We start from the raw sequence: 17,981 nt of genomic DNA, 5'->3' as shown, positions 1-17,981 counted from the left end.
GGAGAGAGACTCGCGGTGAGGAGGAGGTGCGAACGGGACTCAAGAAGCGCTTTCCTCGGCTTCCAGGTGTACGGAGCGACTCTTAGAAACAGGTTTAGCGTGGTGAACGTCTATAATTGACCGCAAGTCGCGAGAGACATACCATTCTACGAAGCCCAGCATATCTTCTATGAGTCTCGCGGCGAGAAGCTGACAACGGCGTACCTACAGAGGGTCACAAGCGTCAGTGTCGATGCTGCATCAAAGGGGAAGTCGACGGCTTTACTCACTTGCCGTTGATCCGCCATTTCGGGTCCTCCTTCTCCACCCGCTCTTCCGTACCTTCTGGCAAGCCAACGACGGTGTCCGCCTTGCATGTCCGCAGCGAGAGAATGTCGATCTTGCCGCGCAGCGGTCCGAGGGCGTCGTCGAACGGAGTGGTTGTAGGCCACCAAGCGTCACCGACGAGCTTGCGGTAGTTGAGGTCACCCTTGAAGATGACGAGCGACGCCTTCTGCAGCTCCGAGAGTAGCTGAGGCGCGGCGGCGGGTAATTCAGCGAATCCGTGCGGCGTGGTCCAGACTGTTGCGAAGGATGTGAGCGGCTTAGAGACGAAGACCTGGCCCTTTTCGAGGACTCACAGTCTGCCAACTCGCCGCCCTTATCGCCCATCTTGAGCTCCGTCGGCACGCTCAGGCGGAACTTGCCCTCCTTGACGTAGCGCTTCCATCGTGCGGCGAGCTCGCGGAAGGCTGTGCGGTCCTCCTCGGTCAGGCCAGAGTCGGCAGGGAAGAAGGAAGCGTCGTCGAGGGTGTCGAGAAGAATGAGGAAGTCGTGCGGTTGTCTGACAAGAGAGCAGGATCAGCTTTGGGGTGGCAACGAATGCAGCGCTGGAATCGACGCACACGTCCGAGACGAACCAAGGGATGAGCTTCGGGTGGAAGACGACTTCGGAAACGTAAGGCGAAAGAGTGACGAGCCAGTCGGCGAGGACCATGTCGGTGTACAGCTCGAAGCCAGAGTTGTCGAGGACGATGTCGACCCGCGCGTCCTTGAGCGTCTTGAAGTGCTCCCATGTCCGCTCAAAGTCGGTCTTGAGGACGAAGTGCTGGCCGCGCTCGACTGACTGGAGCTGCTGGATCTCCTCGTGCGTCAAGGACGTCAAAAGCGAGAGGTCCGTCGCGTTTCCCCAGAGGTCGACCTCAAGCATGCCCAGCAGGTCGAGCTTGAGCTTCTTCTCGTCGTTGACGGGTCCCTCCTGAACGAGCTTCTGGAGCGACTTGGCGAGAGCGGCTGCACCGACCGCGGAAGAGCGCCAGGTCGACAGCTTCTGGCTCGCGAACGGGTCGAACAGGTTCCAGTGCTTTGTGACGGCGAAGAGACCCCTCAATCGGCGGTAGAGGTACTGTAGAGAGAGCGTCCGGAGTGAGCTACCCAGGCCAGCCCGCCCGTCTCGAGCAGGGGAGCCAGACTCACGCATTCCGCAAAAAGCCACGGCGCACTGAACCACTTGTTCTCCCCCTTCTCGGCAAGCTGAGCAAGTTCGTCGTTGTAGGCGGCCGTGTCGTCAGGAAGGCCAGTCGCTGCAGAAGTGAGGAGGTTCAGCAAGTCTTGGTGGGGTGAAGGTGTCGAGGAGGAGAAATACGCACCCTGAAGCGGCGAGAGGTCCCGGTCATGCCGCATCTCGTAGATCAAGCCCGAGATGTCGTTGATGAGCTGCTTGCCCTCCGCCATCTTCGCCTGCTCGTCATCATTCGACCCGGAGAGAGTGCCGTTGATCTTGTTCAGCTCGTCGACTACGCCCGTGAGAATGATCGGCCAGCGCTTGACTGTGAGGCAGAAAGTGCGTCAGTCCATCTCGCGGGCCGGCAGGGGTTGTGAAGCCGAGCACACGCACCGGTCGATTCGTAGGCGAAACTCTCCTTCTGCGAAGCTGAGCAGAGCGGGACAGGCGGTGTCCAGGACGGCATCTTGGTCACGAAGCGGCTAGGTACAGAAAGAGCGAAAGGAAAGGAAGCAGCGGAGCGAAGTGGAAGAAGGAGACGAAGCCGGTCGAGGAGGAGCAGGTAGGCAACCTCTGCGATTTGCGGTTTTCGCTGTATTGCACGTCAGCGTAATGGCACATCGCAAAGAAACGCTTGACCAGCCGAGCAGCGAGACAGCGCGACCGCGGGGGAGACGAATCTCGGGATACAACAGCGTTACAGCACCAACGTCTAGACGGCCCGCCCACCAATGAGCACGATGACTGCGTATAGTAGCGGTCAGCTAGCTCGTCCGAAGAGGTACGAGTCGAGACGCACCCTTCTCGTAGACGGTAAAGACGATTCCCCCGCTGAGGACCAGCCGCGCCAGTCGAGGTGTTGCACCTCGCCAGAAGCGGAAGATGCCTTCTTCGCTGAAGATGCGAGCGGCACAGTGGAAGGAGTTGCGGTACTGGGAGCGCGCTTCGAGCGATTGCATACGGGTCTTGATGACGCTGCGAAGGAAGGATCCTGTCAGACGAGTCGACGGTCCATACGTGCGCATCGGACTCGCTCAAGAGGCATGGTCGCGTAGACAGTCACGACACCCGCGATCGCTCCGATGGCGAACGTAACGCCAGCCGGAAGAGTCTCTCCTGGTCGCGAATTGCCCGAGACGAAGGACTGCGCCAAAGCAAGCATTGTGAGCTATGTCCGAGATTGAGAAGCTTCCGCACGTACCTTGAGCGTTCCGTAGGTTGTGAAGCGGACAGCCGAGTTGGCGCCTTGTCGTGCGGCCTGCGGACGGAAGCGTTAGTCGGGCGACTCAAGCTGGATGAGCTGGGAAACGCACGACCGGCCCCAGACCCCTGTAGATGCCACGGAAGCCCTCCTCCTTGATGATCGACACCGTGCCGTGCACCAAGCCTCGATACCGCGGGACCTCGCGCTTCTGGTCATCAATCAGCTTCGTCCTGCGGGAAGTCGCGTTAGCGTTGAGCGCCCTTCGGCAGGGCAACAACCGTAACACACTTGATCGTCTCGGACGGCGTGACAGCGAAGACAGCCTCCATCATTCCCGCTCCGAGACCGGCTGTGGATGCAAAATAATCAGCAGCCAGCGTCGCTTCTCCCGGCTTCTCTCCAGCTCACCAAGCAGGCTTCTAGGACCGCTCAGTCGTCCCTGAACGCCAAAAAATCGTCAGCTGGACTCATGAGCGCAATCTGCAGGGAACGGAGCGAGACTCACATCCTGGTCGACCAACATCTGCTTGAACCGGTCATACGACACGAAACGCACTCCCGCTTTGAGCGCATTGCCCGTCACCAGTGCTCCAACGCCAGAGTAGAAACCGAGGATGCCTTGACGAGCATACGTCTGCTTCGTGATTGCCCAGAGTCCAGGCGGCTGCGAGAAAGTCCGCTCAGCGCAACCTTGCGGGTGAGAGGGCCTAGAAGACGCACCTTGCCATCCGTACGATGCGCAAACTGGGTCTGCGTTTTGAGGTCTGCCCGTGAAAGCGATGGCGTCAGGACAACCCGCTCTCCTCCACTCGCAAGGTGGATGACAGCACGTACACTCGAAAGGATACGTCGCAGCGCCCTCGACAGCTCCTGCGAACGCTCCTGCGACGAGCGCGAGGTGAGGAGACTCGTTCTGCGGAGTGGAGCGGTGAGTTTGGCCGGGAGATGCTGGACGGGCGCCGGGACAAGACGCACCTTCTTGCCAGCCCTAGACATGTCTGCTAAGCCTAGCAAGCAGCGAACCGGAGCAACACGAGCGAGCGAGGAGAGCTGTCGCTTCCTGAGAGTCGCTCTGCCTCCGACGCTTCACGCGAGATGGCTGCACCCGCTCGTGAGGCCGCCGGGCACCATCTGGTTCTCGTCAGGACTCCCCAGGGCTTGCTCGAACAGGACCCGTACCGGTCAGCGCTCGACTCGCTCGACACGACCTCCGCTTTCACTCTCCACCACCTGCCAGTCCTCTCGACCTCGTTTTGCAACCGGGATGAACTGGTCGAGGCTGCTCGGAGGGTACATCAGGAGGGCAGAGAAGCGTACGACGGGGTCATCATGACGAGCGCGCGGTCAGTCGAGGCGTGGTCGGCCGCTCAAACGACTCTCGCCTCTTCAACGTCTTCTTCCGCCCTCCGTGCGCCTTCTATCCCTTTCTTCGTCGTCGGCAACCCAACAAGAACGAACCTCGCGCGCGTTCCCGTCCCCCCTCCGCCAGAACTTGTCTTGGGCGCCGAAGAATCGGGCACGGGCAAGAAACTCGCATCTTTCATCCTCCGGCACTTTGCATCTTCTCCCGAACCGCCAAGCTCTCCTCGACGACGACGACGGCTATTGTACCTGACGGGCGACAAGAATCGGGACACGGTACCGCGCATACTGGAGGAAGGCGGCGTGGAGCCGGAGACTCTGCAAGTCTACGCGACGACGAGGGCGCCAGGCTTCGGAGCGGACCTCGAGCGGATTTTGAACGTCGTCGTGGATGGACGCGGCTTGGTCTGGATGGTCCTCTTCTCGCCGTCGGGATCGAAGGAATGCCTCGCGGAGTTGCGACAACGAGGACTCGTCGCATCCATCGTCGCTTCGACCCCCGCTTCGCACACCCTCGCCACTCGACTACGTTTTGCGGCCATCGGACCAATCACTCAGCAGTTCCTCGAGGAGGAGCGGGTACCGGTCCACGCCGTCGCGGACAAGCCGGAGCCTGAGGCATTGGTGCGGGCCATCCTGGAGGCGACGGAAGCGGAGGAGCGAAGCAGACAGCACGAGTGACGGCGCAACGAGCGAGACATGGAGCGATACCCTTGCTAGAGATACCCTCATCGATAGAACCCTTCTTGAAGCCAATGCAAATCGCAGAGTGGTGTTACAACAACAGCGCACAGCGCAGTACTACCAGAGTCTCGATTTGACCATGTCGTAGCGTGTCAAGCTCGTCAGATTGATCTTGCGGTGGCGATAGGCCGAGTCGAAGACGTCGTCCGCCAGCAGCGACGCGACTTGGCGGTCCATCTCCTGCTCAAGGTTCCCCCGTCAGTCGGATCAAATCAAGGGAGGCGGGAGAGAGAGGACGCACAGCTTCTTTCGCTGTCACACCAATCTTGGGCCGCTGACGGTCGTTCAGGCGCTCCTCCTCCTCGCGCTCGAGCATCGTGCTCCAGCGCTCCGACGCAAATGCGCGCAGATTGATCCTGTACAGCGAAAGCGTAAGCGTGACTGACCTTGTGCGAGGCGCGGCGGACTCACCCGATGAGCAGCTTGAGGGCGACGAGGCTGAACAACGAGCGATATCAGCATCCGCGAGCCGCAAGTAGCGACGGGCAAGACTCGCCAGATCCACACCACAAACACCGTCAAGGCAACCACCGCCCAACTTCCGACCCTCGCAACCCAATCCTCCTCCTTCACAGCCGCGACGATGCCCCTCAACCCAATTGCGCTGCTCATCCGTGACGGCGCGCACTCGTCGACGGCCGAGTCGTCCGCGAGCATCTCGAATGCTTGCGAAATGACGCGTACGACGAGGCAGCCCAGCGGGAGGGCGGCGAAGCCGAGGCGGCGGGCGACGAAGGGGGATTGGTCGACGAATGGTTGCTGTGCGGGATGTATTGATGAGTACGCTGCCTTCCGACCATGAGTAGGACACGCACCTCGGTCGCCCGCTTCGAGCCAGCACCAGCGACAAGGTCCTTACACAGGACGTCGACGAAGCGGCCGTAGACGCCAGGTCGGATGTGGTTGAACTTGGTGATGAAGGCGTGCTTGAGCCAGTCGACGAAGCACTCGCTGACGAGGACAACCACTGCGGGGGAGAAGATCGCCTGGAGCAGGGAGAGAGTCGGAAGCGACGGAAGGGTGAGAGAGACGGAGCGGAACGAGGCGGGCAAGAAGGAGAAGAGGGACGATGAGGAGGCGGAAGAAAGCTCGATCAGGTTGCGAAGGGCGATGATGAAGAGCATGAGGGCGAGTTGGAATCGCTCGACGATGTCGGCGCAGGTGAGCTGGAAGAGATTCTCCTTCTCGAACTTCTTGAAGACGCTGCCCTTGATCTCCACGAACTGGTTCGAGAGGAGGAGGGTGAGGAGGGCGTTGGAGTACGAATTGATGGCGACGTTGAGGGTAACGAGCTGGTAGAACAGGACGAGACTGTGCGCGACTGTCGAAGTGGAGCACATCAGCTTCAAGCCGGACAGGCGTTGCTCGGCGAGACGTACCGACGTAGACCAGGTTCAGCGCAAAAAGCGCGACAGGACGGATGTGCGGGTGACTTCCGTCTGTCCGGCGGCCGAAGGTCTGGTGCGAGAAGAGCGAGTCTTGCAAGTCCTGTCCGAACGAACAGCAGAGGCGGTCGGCAATCTGTTCGCAATCCGGTCAGCAGCGCTCTTTGCGGAAGAGAACCAGGTGCGCACCTCCAACACATTGAACAGGACGTAGAGCTTGATCGTCTCCTGCCCTCGCACGCCGTGGTACATCTTGCTCGCATCCGTGACACGATGCAGGAGGAAGAGCGTTCCAGCTAGTATCGCCACCTTCGTCAAGTCACACTTGTGCGACAAGCGGAGGTGACGTTTTCTCCCGCCGTTTCTTCGGCTGAGGAAGACGTTGTGGAAGAGGTTGGCGACGAGTTGGCGGAAGGCGCTGATGGCTCGTAAAGGGAGGATGGTGAAAGTGTAGAGGAACGAGTCGAGGCAGATGAAGACGCCGAATAGGATGATCTGGAGGGACGACGAGTGTCAATAGGCTGGACTCGAGCGAAGGCAGCGCAACGCACCTTTTCGAGTTCTCGGGGGACAGCGAAGAAGTTGGTGACCCGCTCGCTCTTGATGCCTTCCTCGCCGTCCAGCTCGACCGCAAAGATCTGGGAAGGCTAAGTCAGCCTAGGATTCGCGCCGTTCAGGGAAGCGGAAGCGCACCTCCTCCTGCAAGTAATCCCACAATGTGTGCGGCAGCCGCTTGACACTCTTCCTCCGCCTTCCTGTCGCTTCTTCCATCCTCTCAGACGACGCTGACGTCGGATCAGCCGGACCAGGTGAAGTGTCCGACCCGTCCTCTGCTTCTCTGGTCAAGGGAGTGGAAGCGGACGGAGTGGGCGACGGCGGGGCGGCGACGAATTCAGGCGCTGAGTGGATCGACCCAATGGACATAGACCGCTCGGTACGAGGTGTGTCGTGCCCGTTCGCTTGCTCCTCCACCCTCTCCTTCCACCTCACACCGTTCGGCGCAGGTCCATCCCCTCTCCCGTACTCCGCCTCAGTGCGCAGCTCGGTCGGCAGCTGCGTATGCAGAGGCTCAGGACTGTCGAGTATGACAGGCTCGCCAGCGCCGTGCGAGCCGGTGTCGCCGTTGACGAGCGGTTGAAGCGGAGGTGGGGAGGGACTGCGAGGAGGCGAGGGAAGAGACGTGTGCGCGTAGTCGTACTCGGCTATGTCGTCTTCGAGAGATGTGCCGGCTAGCGTCAGGTCTGGCAGCGAGCGCGAGAGCGGGGGCAGGCCAGCCATGGCATCGAGAGTGAACGGAAGAAGTACAAGAGGCAAAGAGCTCGCTGTCCAGCCTGTCCTGCGGTCTTCTGGGTTCTAGCGCATGCGAACGGACTCAAGTACAAGAAAGACTGCGAGACGGACGACTACTGACTTCTCCGGCGGACTGCAGGGAAAGCGATGGGTTCTGTGCGGACGACTTCTCCCGCGGTGAGCACGCCTACGTACGGCTGCACCTGGTACTGCAAAGAGAACGTCGCCGAGACGTTGCTATGCGCGCGGAAGCGAGAGATCCGTTTCAGTAACAGCTTCGATGAAGAATAAGAGAGAGTGAAAGGAGCGCACCTGAACGTGCTGGAGATCTCCTTGAACTCGTACTTCTGCTTGCCGTCCTGCACATCAATCCGCGCGTGTCGCGACGAGCGCACGATCCTGTCCCACACGACGACCGTGTTGTCCGGCTGCAAGGAAGCGTGAGAGATGGGGGTCAGCTCGTGCCGTGGCGATCCCTCGTATGAGGAAGACTACACACGTATTCTGGAGTCGCGTAGTCGGCAGTGAGGTACACGAAGACCTGCTTGGTGTTCCAGTTGAACAAGGGCGAGAGGTCTGCGGTGGAAGAACAGGATGAACGGTGAGCTCGCATCTTCCTGCCGGAGAGTTCGCCTAGCCTGCACTCACCGGCCTTGAGATCAAACTTGACGAACGCAAACTCGCGCTCCTTTGCGCGCCAGTCGTGCTGAGAGCGTCCGAGGAGGACGTTGAGGTGGGGAACGCTGAGCGACGCTGGAGCGAGGTTGGCGGGTATGAGGAAGGTGGTGGCGGAGATGGCAGTGAGCAAAGTAAGGAGCACGGTCGTCGCAAGCGCTCTGTGGGCCACAGAAGCCGTCAGTCCGCATTGTCGAGCGAGTCGAGGAGAGGGTGCGTGGGTGTGGCCACGCTCGAGCTTGCGCGGCCGGACAAAGACGTAAGACGCACGAGATGTTGCTCAGACGCTGTGCTAGCGAATACATCGCTCCGGAACGAGTAGCCTGCGAGTTGACGAGGTCCAAGATGCACGATCGCTTCCTCTGGATGACACCAACCACGCGCACACCATCGGACACCGCTTGAGCGACCTCATCCAAGTCAGAACAACCCTACAAATCCTCTCGACCTCGCGCCGATCCGCTGCACGCCGCCGTCGTCTTTCTCTCACCACCTCGCCTCGAAGCCTCAGCACGATGCGACCAACCGCTCTCCTCCGCGTGCGGGTCATCCCCGTGTCCGCCATCCCTCGCAACGAGATCCGCCTGCCTCCCAACCCCCCTCCCAAGCGCGACCCGAAGTCGACAGACTCGCCCACCATCGAGCGCCTCCTCAAAACGCTCAACCGGCCTTTGCGAGCGAAGCAGCAGGAGGTCGCGGCATTGACTCGGCGGTTGCGGACAGAAGACAAGGAGTTGACTCTCGAGGCGGCGGAACAGGCGGCGCGGGAACAGCTAGGGGTTGCGCACGATGCGGTCGTCGACCTCCCGCCCAACCTCCGGATCAACGAGTATGTGCCGAAGCGGACGGAGTACGCTGGTATGAAGAGGGAGCACAGGGAGATCGTGAGTCTCGCCGACGTTCTCTTGTCGAGCGCTCGCTGACCCTCCTCGTCCTCACAGCTCAAGAGGCTGCGTCGGGAGGCATGAGACGGCGGGAGATGATGCGGGTCGGCCCCGTGTGTACCATCAGATCGCATTGCACGCACTCGCTAGACCATCGGCGGGGCTTGGAGGGCTGCGGTCGTTGTGAACGGCTCGACCTGGTGCGGATTCGACGGCCTGGGAGACGCTCTCTCGCTTGCTTGCGCCTGGCTACCAGTCTACTGGCTTGAGAGATTCCAAACATCACCCCATACGTGTCAGAAAGCCCTCACATGCGAGTGTCATTACTGCCGCCCCTCCTCTCCCAGGTTGCCTTCCTCCGTTGCGGCCGTCATGGCCCACCTCGCTCCCTGCGTGCCGTGGCCTGCTTCAGCACTTCAGACAAAGCCTCCAGAGGCTAGGCATCCGCCCGTCTCGTCTGTCCCGCCCTCGCTGCTGCCACACCCCACGTCTCGTTTCCAGGAGGTCCTTCGTTCAACCTCACGACACTCGCCCGCCAACGCAGCGCCAGGCAGCTGCTTCATCAGGAGCTCAAGAGGAAGTGATTGCGGAGCGGATGAAGGGCTTGACGCGCTTGAGGAGCTAACCTGGGAGGACAACAGGGTTGTGTGGAGTCGAGGAGGAAGCGTCTTTCGGACGTTCAGCTATGAGGAGAAGGGGGAGACGGTAACGCAGGCGCTGTTTGCGGACCTCCACGTCCCAGCGGAGCCAGCATACGATCCGTCCGCCGCGTCGCCAGCCGCCTCGACTTCCGCCCAGCGCCTCGACAACGACTCTTCCTCGTCCCTCTTCGGCCCTTACCGCGAGCCCGTCACCTCCTCATGGTCGGACGACCCTCTTCCGCTCCCGGTCGATCCCACCGATCCCGTACCTCCGCCCCGAACCCGCCTCGACCGCACCTTGATCGTCCTCCTCTCTACGATCGCCTTCGCCTACCCGTCCAGAGGCGGCTGCATTCCTTTTCCTCTTCCCTTTCGCGTCGAACGAGCATGGTCCCTCGATCATGGGATCTTGCTCGAGCGGAAGAGGGAGGGGAGGGAAGTCTGGGCGGAGAACGTCCCGGCGCAACTTCCGACGCTCTACACCTTGTCGGATCTTTACGACGAGATGAAGGCCGTTGCGGTCGTACCCTCGTTCCGGTGCACGAGCGGGCGGGGAAACGTGGAGGTCGAGACGGACGGACCGATCGTACCTGTCGAGGATTTGGACGAGAAGGTCGTGTTCGTATCGACGATGGAGCGCGCGGGCGAACCGCCTGTTGCGGTGTCGATGAACGAGAAGACGAGAAAGGTCTCGGTCTGGGCATATGGGCGGTTGAAGGCGAAGCTCGAGGATGACGAGGGCGCGAATGGTCCGGTGCTCGCTGAGCTGGATCCGAAGGGCAAGAGCAAGGGTGTCGCGCGGGACGGAGGAGACGACGCGAACGGGGCAACGTCGGTCGGCATGTCTTGCGGACGTGGCAGCCTGAGCGGGACGAAGCGCAAACTTGCCGACACGAGCGCTCACTCGGCTTCGATGCCTGAAGAGCGGTCTATCCGGCGAGCGTCCGGCCAGCATGTCGGTTCGTCGAAAGGTCGACCACGACTCTCGACTTCGCGCGTCATTGACCAGCAAGACGAGCTGCTCGAAGCGCTCAGTCACAACGCCGAACCGCTCAAGCCGCCAACAAATGCAACTTCCTCCGCTGCGCTTCGTCGACCCGCAACTATCGACAGACGGAGCAGCATGACGCGAAACGACTTGAGCGTGACGATGGACCGGATGGCGTTGAGTCAGGGTGCGAGCAGCGCGGGAGGCGGAGACCTCGAGCGCGAGGCGACGATGTTCTTCAGCGAGGCGGAACAGACGAGCGCGGCGAGCGAGGTCGTCTTGCAGAGGTTGTGGGATGCGGATCTTGGAAACCTCGAGTGCGTCGCCTGTTCCCATCGTGTCGCGAGACGGTGTGCTGACTCTCGTTGTGCAGCACGAGGGGCACCTCCGCGTATCTTTTCGACACACGCTCGCCTGAAACGTCTTCCCTCGCCATCCTACTCCCTTCCGCACACGTCCTCCTCATCCTCCGACTCAGCACCGCGCCAGACGGCTCTATCGCCGTATCTCCTCTTCGCGAAGTGCAAGCGTCTTCAGCCACAACCGTTCTCGCCACCCGCTCAGCGGTTCTCGACCTCGCCTACCTCCGCCCAGACGGGACGCTCGCCGTCGTGACAGCTGATGGGCGAGAAGACGACGTCGACCTTCCTCCTCTCGCAGCGGACGACCGACCTGCGAAACTCGCCGGCAATACATCTCGCAAGATGAATATCGTCATCGAGCAGCAGAAACGGTTGATGACCTGTTTTCGGACCCCGCCCTGTCGCTTGCTGCGAGACTGCCTCGAAGCTCTCTCAGCCGTCCTCCCGCTCGACGACTTCGTCCAGCTGCAGGCATCGATCGTGCATCGGCGGAGTACCAGCGATGCGGCCTCCAGCCTGGACAACCTCGAGGCTGTCCTCGCGCCGCTGTTCGGCATCGACACGGCGGCAGCGGGTGTCGCTCCCGATACCTTTGAGACGTTCCGACGAAGACGCGCCGGACACCAGCCTGCTTTCCCCGTACGCGCCTCAACGACGGCCCCTCCTTCGACCGCTTTCGCCGACTCGCCTTCGCCCGACCTGCCAGATCAGCTGCAAGCGACGCTCTTGACCCTCCACCTCGTTGTTCAGGACGTTCGGCTATCGGCGCGAAGACGGAAGGACGTGGTGAAGCTCGGTCGATTAGTCGCGCGGCTGGCAGGTGCAGCGGGTTTGTCGGGCTGGGTCGACTACTACAGACGACTGCTCGGGGCAGCCCTTGAACCCGTGCAAGTCGGTGCGTTGCCCAGCTTTCTTCTGCCTGCTAAGCAATGGATGACTTACCCTGTTGACTTCGCAGCTCTCGGCCGCACCGCTTCGCGCCTCCCCAGCACCCCGCCAGACCTCCTCGCCCACCTAGCCGCCCTCTTCCGCAGCGAACCCCGGCCAACGATCGCTTTCGACCTCTCAAGTGTCGCCGACAGCTTTAGCCTCATTCCTTCCGGCTTCTACGGCTCGACAATCGTCGCAAACCGCCTCACACTCTCCATCATCCGCCTGTACTCGCTTCTCGGCGATGGTTCATCCGGTCGACCAGCACCTCGCATCCACTCAGCCGTGCGATACATGCTCGACGAGCTACGTTGGACAGGGGAAGACCTTGACGGCTTGACCTTCGCGGTCGTCGTGCCGCTGCGCGAAGCGATCAGGTCGTGCCAGCTCGACCCGCCGGACAACTGGCCCGTCGAGGCGTACAACCTGATCCGGCGTACCGATCTGGCGCGGCAGCATGGCGCGGCCCAGCGTGCAGCGCCAGCGAGTCGGTCCGAATCCGCCGCGGCCGCAACGAGCATCGACGAACTCGCTCAGCGGGTGGCAGGCCTGCCGAGTTCGTCGGCTGGGTCCGCATCTTCGGCCTCGACGAGCGTCAGCCTGAACCCAGTCCCAAGGGCCGCCCGCTTCAACGAGGACAAGCGTCTGGAGGAAGTGACTCGGATGCTGCAGTTCGAGGACCCCGTGACGATCAGCGCCGGCGACAGGACCATGTGAGTTCCGCTAGAACGCCTCTCCTCATCTCGCTCGCTGATCTCGTCTACGCACTCGCAGCGACCAGCTCACTCCGCAAATTCAGCAATCAGTCCTGCTCGCCCTCTCGCAACGCACCCTCTCGCTCCCGGTCGGCTGGGGCATCTTCCGCTTCCGGACGAAGACCCTGCAGCCCTCCGACGCCATCAAGATTGGCAAGATCAACACGTCGGCCAGGATCGTCCCAATGCCTTCTCCTGTCGCGCTCGCGGAGAAGGAGCGCGAGCCAACAGCAGGAGCGCCGCCCGACCGCTTCGAATGGCCGGACTTCCACGCCGGCGTGTCGGCAGCGCTCGAACTCCAGCTCGACGGCGGGCAAGCGGTCGACAGCTCGCAGATCTCGTTCAATCGCCCGGCAGACCTCGACTCGCGGCATGCGGGTTTGTTGTACGGTCTCGGCTTGAGCGGCCGGCTCGGCTCGATGCTGTCGAGTCAAGCCTACGACTACCTCAAGAGCAAGCACGACCCCACTTCTGTCGGCATTCTGCTCGGCCTCGCTGCCTCGTACATCGCGACGGGCGATGCGACTGTCACCAGCGTCATCTCCATTCACCTGCCAGCACTTCATCCGCCGCGCTCGTCGTCCCTGAATGTGTCCGGCATGACGCAAGCCGCTGCCACTGTCGCACTGGGCCTCGTTCACTTCGGCTCGGCGAGGCGCAACTACGCCGACGTTCTCCTGCGCGAACTGTGCGGCATCAAGGTGACGAGCATCGACGACGGCTCGCAGTGCCGCGAAGCTTACGCATTGTCCGCCGGCTTCTCCTTCGGCCTGATCATGCTCGGGGCGGGACGAAGGGACAAGACCCGCTCGTCGAAGGAGGTCGACCACCTCCGCGTCTTCCGCGCCTTGATCCTTGGCGAAAGCAACAACGCTCTACCCGGTGCACAGTCCGCCAAGAACGTGACCGATATCAACGTGACGTCTCCGGCCGCGACCGTCGCCGTCGGCTTGATGTACCTGCGCTCGGAGCGTAAGGATGTCGCGGAGATGCTCGAAATCCCCTCGACGCCGCGCAACCTCGACTATGTGCGCCCCGACCTGCTCCTCCTCCGCACAATCTGCCGCAACCTCATATTGTGGGACCAAGTTGCCAAGTCGAAGGAGTGGGTCGAGTCGCAGCTCCCTCCATTTCTCGGCGGCGAGGCAGCCGCGAACGTCAAGACGCCCGACGCGGACTATGACATCGCTCGCTGGAGCATTGCGGCTGGAGCGTGTTTCGCGATGGGCCTCAAGTTCGCCGGGACGGCCGCCGCCGACGCGCATGCGACTCTCATCCACTACCTCGACCGTCTGAGCCGCGCGTCTTACGTCAAGAGTGAGTGCAACGCGCCTTTCGCCGATGCCCCTTGCGCTGATTCTGTTCCTCACGCAGCCTCGTCGATTCAGGGCAAGATGAAGCGCCAGGCTCTCCGCGCCTCACTCGCCGCCCTCAGCCTCGCCCTCTCGATGGTCATGGCGGGCACGGGCGAGATCAACGTGCTTCGCCGGATCCGAGTCGCGCACGGCCTTTTCAGCGACGGCATCACGTACGGGAGTCATCTCGCCGTCCACATGTCGCTCGGCCTCCTCTTTCTCGGGCAAGGCAAACAGACTCTCGGCAACTCCGACGCGGCCGTCGCTGCCCTCTTTCTCTCGCTCTACCCGATCTTTCCGTCCACCTCGCTCGAGAACCGCTTCCACCTCCAAGCATACCGGCATCTCTGGGTCCTCGCCGTCGAGCCGCGCTACCTCGAGGCGCGCGACGTCGACTCTGGGGAGCCTGTCTTCCTTCCTGTCCGCCTCCGCCTCAAGCCTGACAGCGTTTCAGGCCAACCGAGCGGCAAAGCGGCGATCAAGCAGCTCGTCGCGCCGACTCTCATTCCCAGCATCTCGCAAATCGGCGCCATCCAGATCGACTCGCCGCGGTACTGGGCCTTCGCGCTCAACCTCTCGTCGAATCCGTCCCACCTCGAGCAGTTCCTCCGCGACAGCACGCTCTACGTCAAGCGCAAGACGGGCCATCTCAGCTATGCGCAGGACCCGCGCGGAATCCGAAGCATCTTCACTCGTTCGAAGAGCGAGACGGGCTCATCGGTGTTTGACTTTGGTCAAACAGCGAGGATGCTCTCCACGAGCGCGAACGGGCTGCGGGACTTTGTCGCGGCGTTCTCGGGCGACGAAGAGGCGGTCGCGGCGATTGCGGCACTCTGCCTTCCAAAGGACGCGAACCGACCGCCCACCGAGTTTGAGGCCTTCTCCGCTTCGGTTCTCCTCGAGTCTCTCACGAAGGACAAGCGCGACGTCGCACCCATCTACCGCGCCATCTACTCTTCCGTCAAGAACCTCGAAGCCGCCCTCGACACCCCTTCCTACGACTCGTCTTCCGCCGCGCTCATCGAGACAGACGACCTGCTGTTCGTGGTCGACTTCTACAAGCTCGGCGCTTTCAAGTCGATCTTCAGTCGAGTCGGCGCGCCTGGTCCGTCTTCGTCGAGCAGCAAGAGCAAGTCTGGCTCGTCGACCAGCCGCGAACCCCTTCTCCATCCGTCCTTCATCTCGCACCTTTCGTCGACCCTCTCGGCTCTCGGATCGGACGCTATCAACGAGGATGCATGGGATGCGCTCGAGCGGTACCTTCGCGAGCTGGGCGAGTGGCCAAACGACGGTCCTCTCTGGACGCGCCTCTCTCTCGCCCTCTCGCACCTCCGCCTGCCGTCCCTCTCGACCCTGTCACAGCTGCGCGACCTCGTCGGACAAGCGCAGCAGAACCAAGGTGCGAGTAAGGAGGTCATCGAGGTCTTGTTGCGAGCGACGGCGAAGAAGGTAGAGGAAACGAGAGGAAGGGGAACGGCGTGGAGCGAGGAGGGCGAGAGGAGGATGGTCGCGAGTTGGTGCGGGGCGTGAGGTGGGTGAGAAGCGTACTTAGCTTAGACTCTAGATCTTGTTGTCGGAATCTCTCTCTTCATCTCTCTCTCTCTCCGACGGATCAAGGTGAGGGCCAATATGGTACAGGTGTGCAGAGCGTGCTACACCGGTAAGTACTGCGAGCCGAAACCGTGCGTAAGCGCGTGCTGAACATCTCGTAGGCGAGAATGGGCGCACCGAACTCGCTCCGCGCATAGCCATCCGTGATCCGAACGAAAGCGTCGCCCATCCGCCGCTGCGCTCAAAAATTCGGTCAGCTGGTACAGCAGAGTCAAGCAAGAGTTGTAGACGAACGGGAAGTCTGCGGAAAGCTACATCAGTCTCGGAGCGGATGGAAGATGGCGAGAGGACGTACAAGAAACGAAGTAGGCCACCAGCGCAAAGCACTGAACGATCGCGCATACAAGAGTGCCGAGATATGATTGTTTCTGTGAAGCGCAGGAAGGGCCCTCAATCGGCTGTCTCTGCTCGGCGAGAGATGCGCAAGCTGAAGGGCGAGGGCGACTTACGACAAGCGCAAAGATGAGCGTAAGGATGAGCGAGCCGAAGTAGGCGGCTGTGAAGGGTAGGCGTTCCGAGCTGAAGATGTGCTTGAGGTGTGCGAGGGGGCCTTGCAGGATGGCAAAGCCTGCCATGAAGAGGACCTGAAGTCGTTCGGTAGAGTACTCCGTCAGCTTTGCTGTGGTGACGAGCTGCAGAAGACTAGCAAGGCGCGACGTACGCTTCCAAGGGTGAAGGAGAGCTACGAGCGGAAGAGGGCAAAACGTCAGCTCAACAGACGCGCAGCGCAAACGTGACATCACGGACGCACCACAAACTTCCTCGGCTTGAGCGCCAGCAACGGGAGACCCAGGAAGAAGGCGATGGCGAAGCAGGCGGCCGCTCCTGCGATGCACATGAGGAAGCCGACGAAGCGCTCCCATCGACTCAGGGCGAAGTAGCTGCGCCACAGCGGTCAGTTGACGAATTCTTAGCCAGGACGAGACAGGCGAACGCACGCCTCTTCCTCATTCGTGCGCTCGTTCGACCGGAGAGGGATTCCGCCGGAGAGGGCGGAGGTGAAGCGGGCAAAGGGCGACTGTTCGCTCGGTTGCGACTGCGAGTCATCTGTGACACCCTGCGCCCACCGGACTGTGCACACGAGCGGATACAGGTCAGTACGCGAGCAGGTCTGGTGATGACGGGCGAGGAGGCGAGGTGGGGAGCGACGAGGACCACGGGAGCGGTTGGGCGGGTCGTTGGGGGCTTCAGAATCCACTCACAGCCCTGCAAGTTCTGCCTGAACGACTGTTCGCTCATTGTCGCTGGTCGAGGCGAACTCTTGCTGGACAACCTTCTCCTCGACCACAACCTCATCACTCGACCACCGCTGGGACGTGTTCTGACTGCTTGGGCCACTCTTTGAATTTCCACGAACGCAATGCCGGCCGACCCAACCCCGACAACGCTCACCGCCGAGCCCGGCTCCTCCTCGAAGGCGCACTTCCCGCTTGACGCGAAATTCCCCGTCTACGCCACCGCATGGACGGACGACTCGACCGTTCTGCTGGCTGGAGGAGGCGGGAGCAGTCGAACGGGCGTCAAGAACAGGATCGTGAGTTGTGTGTTCAGTGCGTTCGGGACATGTGGAGCGTGGCTGGTTCGCAGGGCTGTACGCGGCTGAGAAGCGGCGTGGAGCCAAGGGTCAGAGAGAAGAGGGTTTACTGAGGCTGCTGGAACGCGCGAAGCCCCGGATTGGCCTGCTGACACCTCAGGCGCCCCCAGTCCATGTACTCCGTCGACCCGAAGAAGCGACAACTCTCGCTCGTCACCGAGCACGAGCTGTCCAAGGAGGAGGACGCGCCGATGACCATGGCCGTCAACCGGAAGGTGCTTTCGCGGCGATTCCGGACGTGATGCGGCGGAGACTGACGGTTCTCCTCCGTCCAGGCGAAAGCGCTCGTCGCTGGTATCAATTCGTCCGCCGACCAGCTGGAAAAGGGCGTCAATGAGAACTTGAGGGTGTTCAGCTACGATGACAAGTCGTGAGTCGGGCGGTTTCTGCTCGAGGAACGCAGCTGAATCCTCTCGCTCCGCAGGATCACGTACGAGAAGCGGAAACAGACGTTTACGTCTGTCGACCCTGATCACTACCAAGTGCGCCCCGTGCCTTCTGAGTCATCCGATGCAAGTACTGACCTTGCGTGCGCGACTCGCAGAAAGTGACCGCTTTCTCCCGCTCGATGCCTCCCCTCCTCGCCGCCGGCTCGACCGACTCCCAGCTCTCGCTCGTCACCTACCCGGAACTGGAAGATGTGCTCCCGACACTCCAGTATGAGAAGGAGGAGATATACGATGCCGACTTCGACGATTCGGGCGACATGGTTAGTTTG

The 17,981-nt window shown here is 61.6% G+C and overlaps 9 protein-coding genes across 9 annotated transcripts in view; 4 read left to right on the top strand and 5 right to left on the bottom strand.

Annotated features, from left to right (window-relative positions):
• Positions 1-167: 167 nt before the first annotated feature.
• RHTO_03385 (duf89 domain protein) lies at positions 168-1,949 on the bottom strand (the record flags this gene model as incomplete). The annotated part of the gene is made up of 7 exons (XM_016417056.1): positions 168-204; positions 270-561; positions 621-823; positions 885-1,384; positions 1,456-1,562; positions 1,629-1,808; positions 1,877-1,949. The coding sequence occupies 7 exons, from the start codon at positions 1,947-1,949 to the stop codon at positions 168-170; spliced, it is 1,392 nt and encodes a 463-aa protein (XP_016271585.1).
• A 246-nt stretch (positions 1,950-2,195) lies between these two features.
• On the bottom strand, positions 2,196-3,683 carry RHTO_03384 (mitochondrial tricarboxylate transporter, citrate transporter; the record flags this gene model as incomplete). Its single annotated transcript, XM_016417055.1, has 11 exons — positions 2,196-2,227; positions 2,283-2,474; positions 2,552-2,627; positions 2,685-2,741; positions 2,797-2,917; positions 2,976-3,036; positions 3,096-3,126; positions 3,193-3,351; positions 3,408-3,451; positions 3,522-3,600; positions 3,663-3,683. 11 exons carry the CDS (start codon positions 3,681-3,683, stop codon positions 2,196-2,198), a joined length of 873 nt encoding a protein of 290 aa, XP_016271584.1.
• Positions 3,684-3,782: 99 nt separating this feature from the next.
• RHTO_03383 (uroporphyrinogen-III synthase) lies at positions 3,783-4,730 on the top strand (the record flags this gene model as incomplete). The annotated part of the gene is made up of 1 exon (XM_016417054.1): positions 3,783-4,730. One exon carries the CDS (start codon positions 3,783-3,785, stop codon positions 4,728-4,730), a length of 948 nt encoding a protein of 315 aa, XP_016271583.1.
• Positions 4,731-4,850: 120 nt separating this feature from the next.
• RHTO_03382 (protein of membrane protein,Tapt1/CMV receptor family) lies at positions 4,851-7,102 on the bottom strand (the record flags this gene model as incomplete). Its single annotated transcript, XM_016417053.1, has 9 exons — positions 4,851-4,973; positions 5,035-5,149; positions 5,205-5,231; positions 5,299-5,552; positions 5,609-6,114; positions 6,173-6,314; positions 6,368-6,673; positions 6,730-6,816; positions 6,872-7,102. 9 exons carry the CDS (start codon positions 7,100-7,102, stop codon positions 4,851-4,853), a joined length of 1,791 nt encoding a protein of 596 aa, XP_016271582.1.
• A 479-nt stretch (positions 7,103-7,581) lies between these two features.
• On the bottom strand, positions 7,582-8,448 carry RHTO_03381 (signal peptidase complex subunit 3; the record flags this gene model as incomplete). The annotated part of the gene is made up of 5 exons (XM_016417052.1): positions 7,582-7,705; positions 7,781-7,896; positions 7,968-8,044; positions 8,117-8,304; positions 8,414-8,448. The coding sequence occupies 5 exons, from the start codon at positions 8,446-8,448 to the stop codon at positions 7,582-7,584; spliced, it is 540 nt and encodes a 179-aa protein (XP_016271581.1).
• Positions 8,449-8,658: 210 nt separating this feature from the next.
• On the top strand, positions 8,659-9,111 carry RHTO_03380 (uncharacterized protein; the record flags this gene model as incomplete). The annotated part of the gene is made up of 2 exons (XM_016417051.1): positions 8,659-9,027; positions 9,085-9,111. The coding sequence occupies 2 exons, from the start codon at positions 8,659-8,661 to the stop codon at positions 9,109-9,111; spliced, it is 396 nt and encodes a 131-aa protein (XP_016271580.1).
• Positions 9,112-9,399: 288 nt separating this feature from the next.
• On the top strand, positions 9,400-15,588 carry RHTO_03379 (anaphase promoting complex subunit 1; the record flags this gene model as incomplete). Its single annotated transcript, XM_016417050.1, has 5 exons — positions 9,400-10,973; positions 11,030-11,913; positions 11,977-12,661; positions 12,723-14,020; positions 14,078-15,588. 5 exons carry the CDS (start codon positions 9,400-9,402, stop codon positions 15,586-15,588), a joined length of 5,952 nt encoding a protein of 1,983 aa, XP_016271579.1.
• A 122-nt stretch (positions 15,589-15,710) lies between these two features.
• RHTO_03378 (Golgi traffic protein SFT2) lies at positions 15,711-16,908 on the bottom strand (the record flags this gene model as incomplete). Its single annotated transcript, XM_016417049.1, has 9 exons — positions 15,711-15,725; positions 15,787-15,844; positions 15,904-15,910; positions 15,965-16,037; positions 16,119-16,253; positions 16,331-16,351; positions 16,421-16,550; positions 16,608-16,740; positions 16,872-16,908. 9 exons carry the CDS (start codon positions 16,906-16,908, stop codon positions 15,711-15,713), a joined length of 609 nt encoding a protein of 202 aa, XP_016271578.1.
• A 121-nt stretch (positions 16,909-17,029) lies between these two features.
• The window catches only part of RHTO_03377 (prolactin regulatory element-binding protein), a gene marked incomplete at both ends in the record, with an annotated part of 1,935 nt that continues 983 nt past the window's right edge, over positions 17,030-17,981 (top strand). Inside the window, 5 exons of the mRNA XM_016417048.1 lie at positions 17,030-17,203; positions 17,374-17,478; positions 17,539-17,633; positions 17,688-17,745; positions 17,808-17,972. Of these exons, the coding sequence (XP_016271577.1) occupies positions 17,030-17,203; positions 17,374-17,478; positions 17,539-17,633; positions 17,688-17,745; positions 17,808-17,972 (597 nt within the window). The remainder of the gene's footprint in view (positions 17,204-17,373; positions 17,479-17,538; positions 17,634-17,687; positions 17,746-17,807; positions 17,973-17,981) is intronic.

This window comes from Rhodotorula toruloides (genome assembly GCF_000320785.1).
Source record: "Rhodotorula toruloides NP11 unplaced genomic scaffold Scaffold20, whole genome shotgun sequence".
NCBI classification, from domain to species: Eukaryota; Fungi; Basidiomycota; class Microbotryomycetes; order Sporidiobolales; family Sporidiobolaceae; genus Rhodotorula; species Rhodotorula toruloides.
This window is presented reverse-complemented; position numbering and strand designations above follow the sequence as displayed.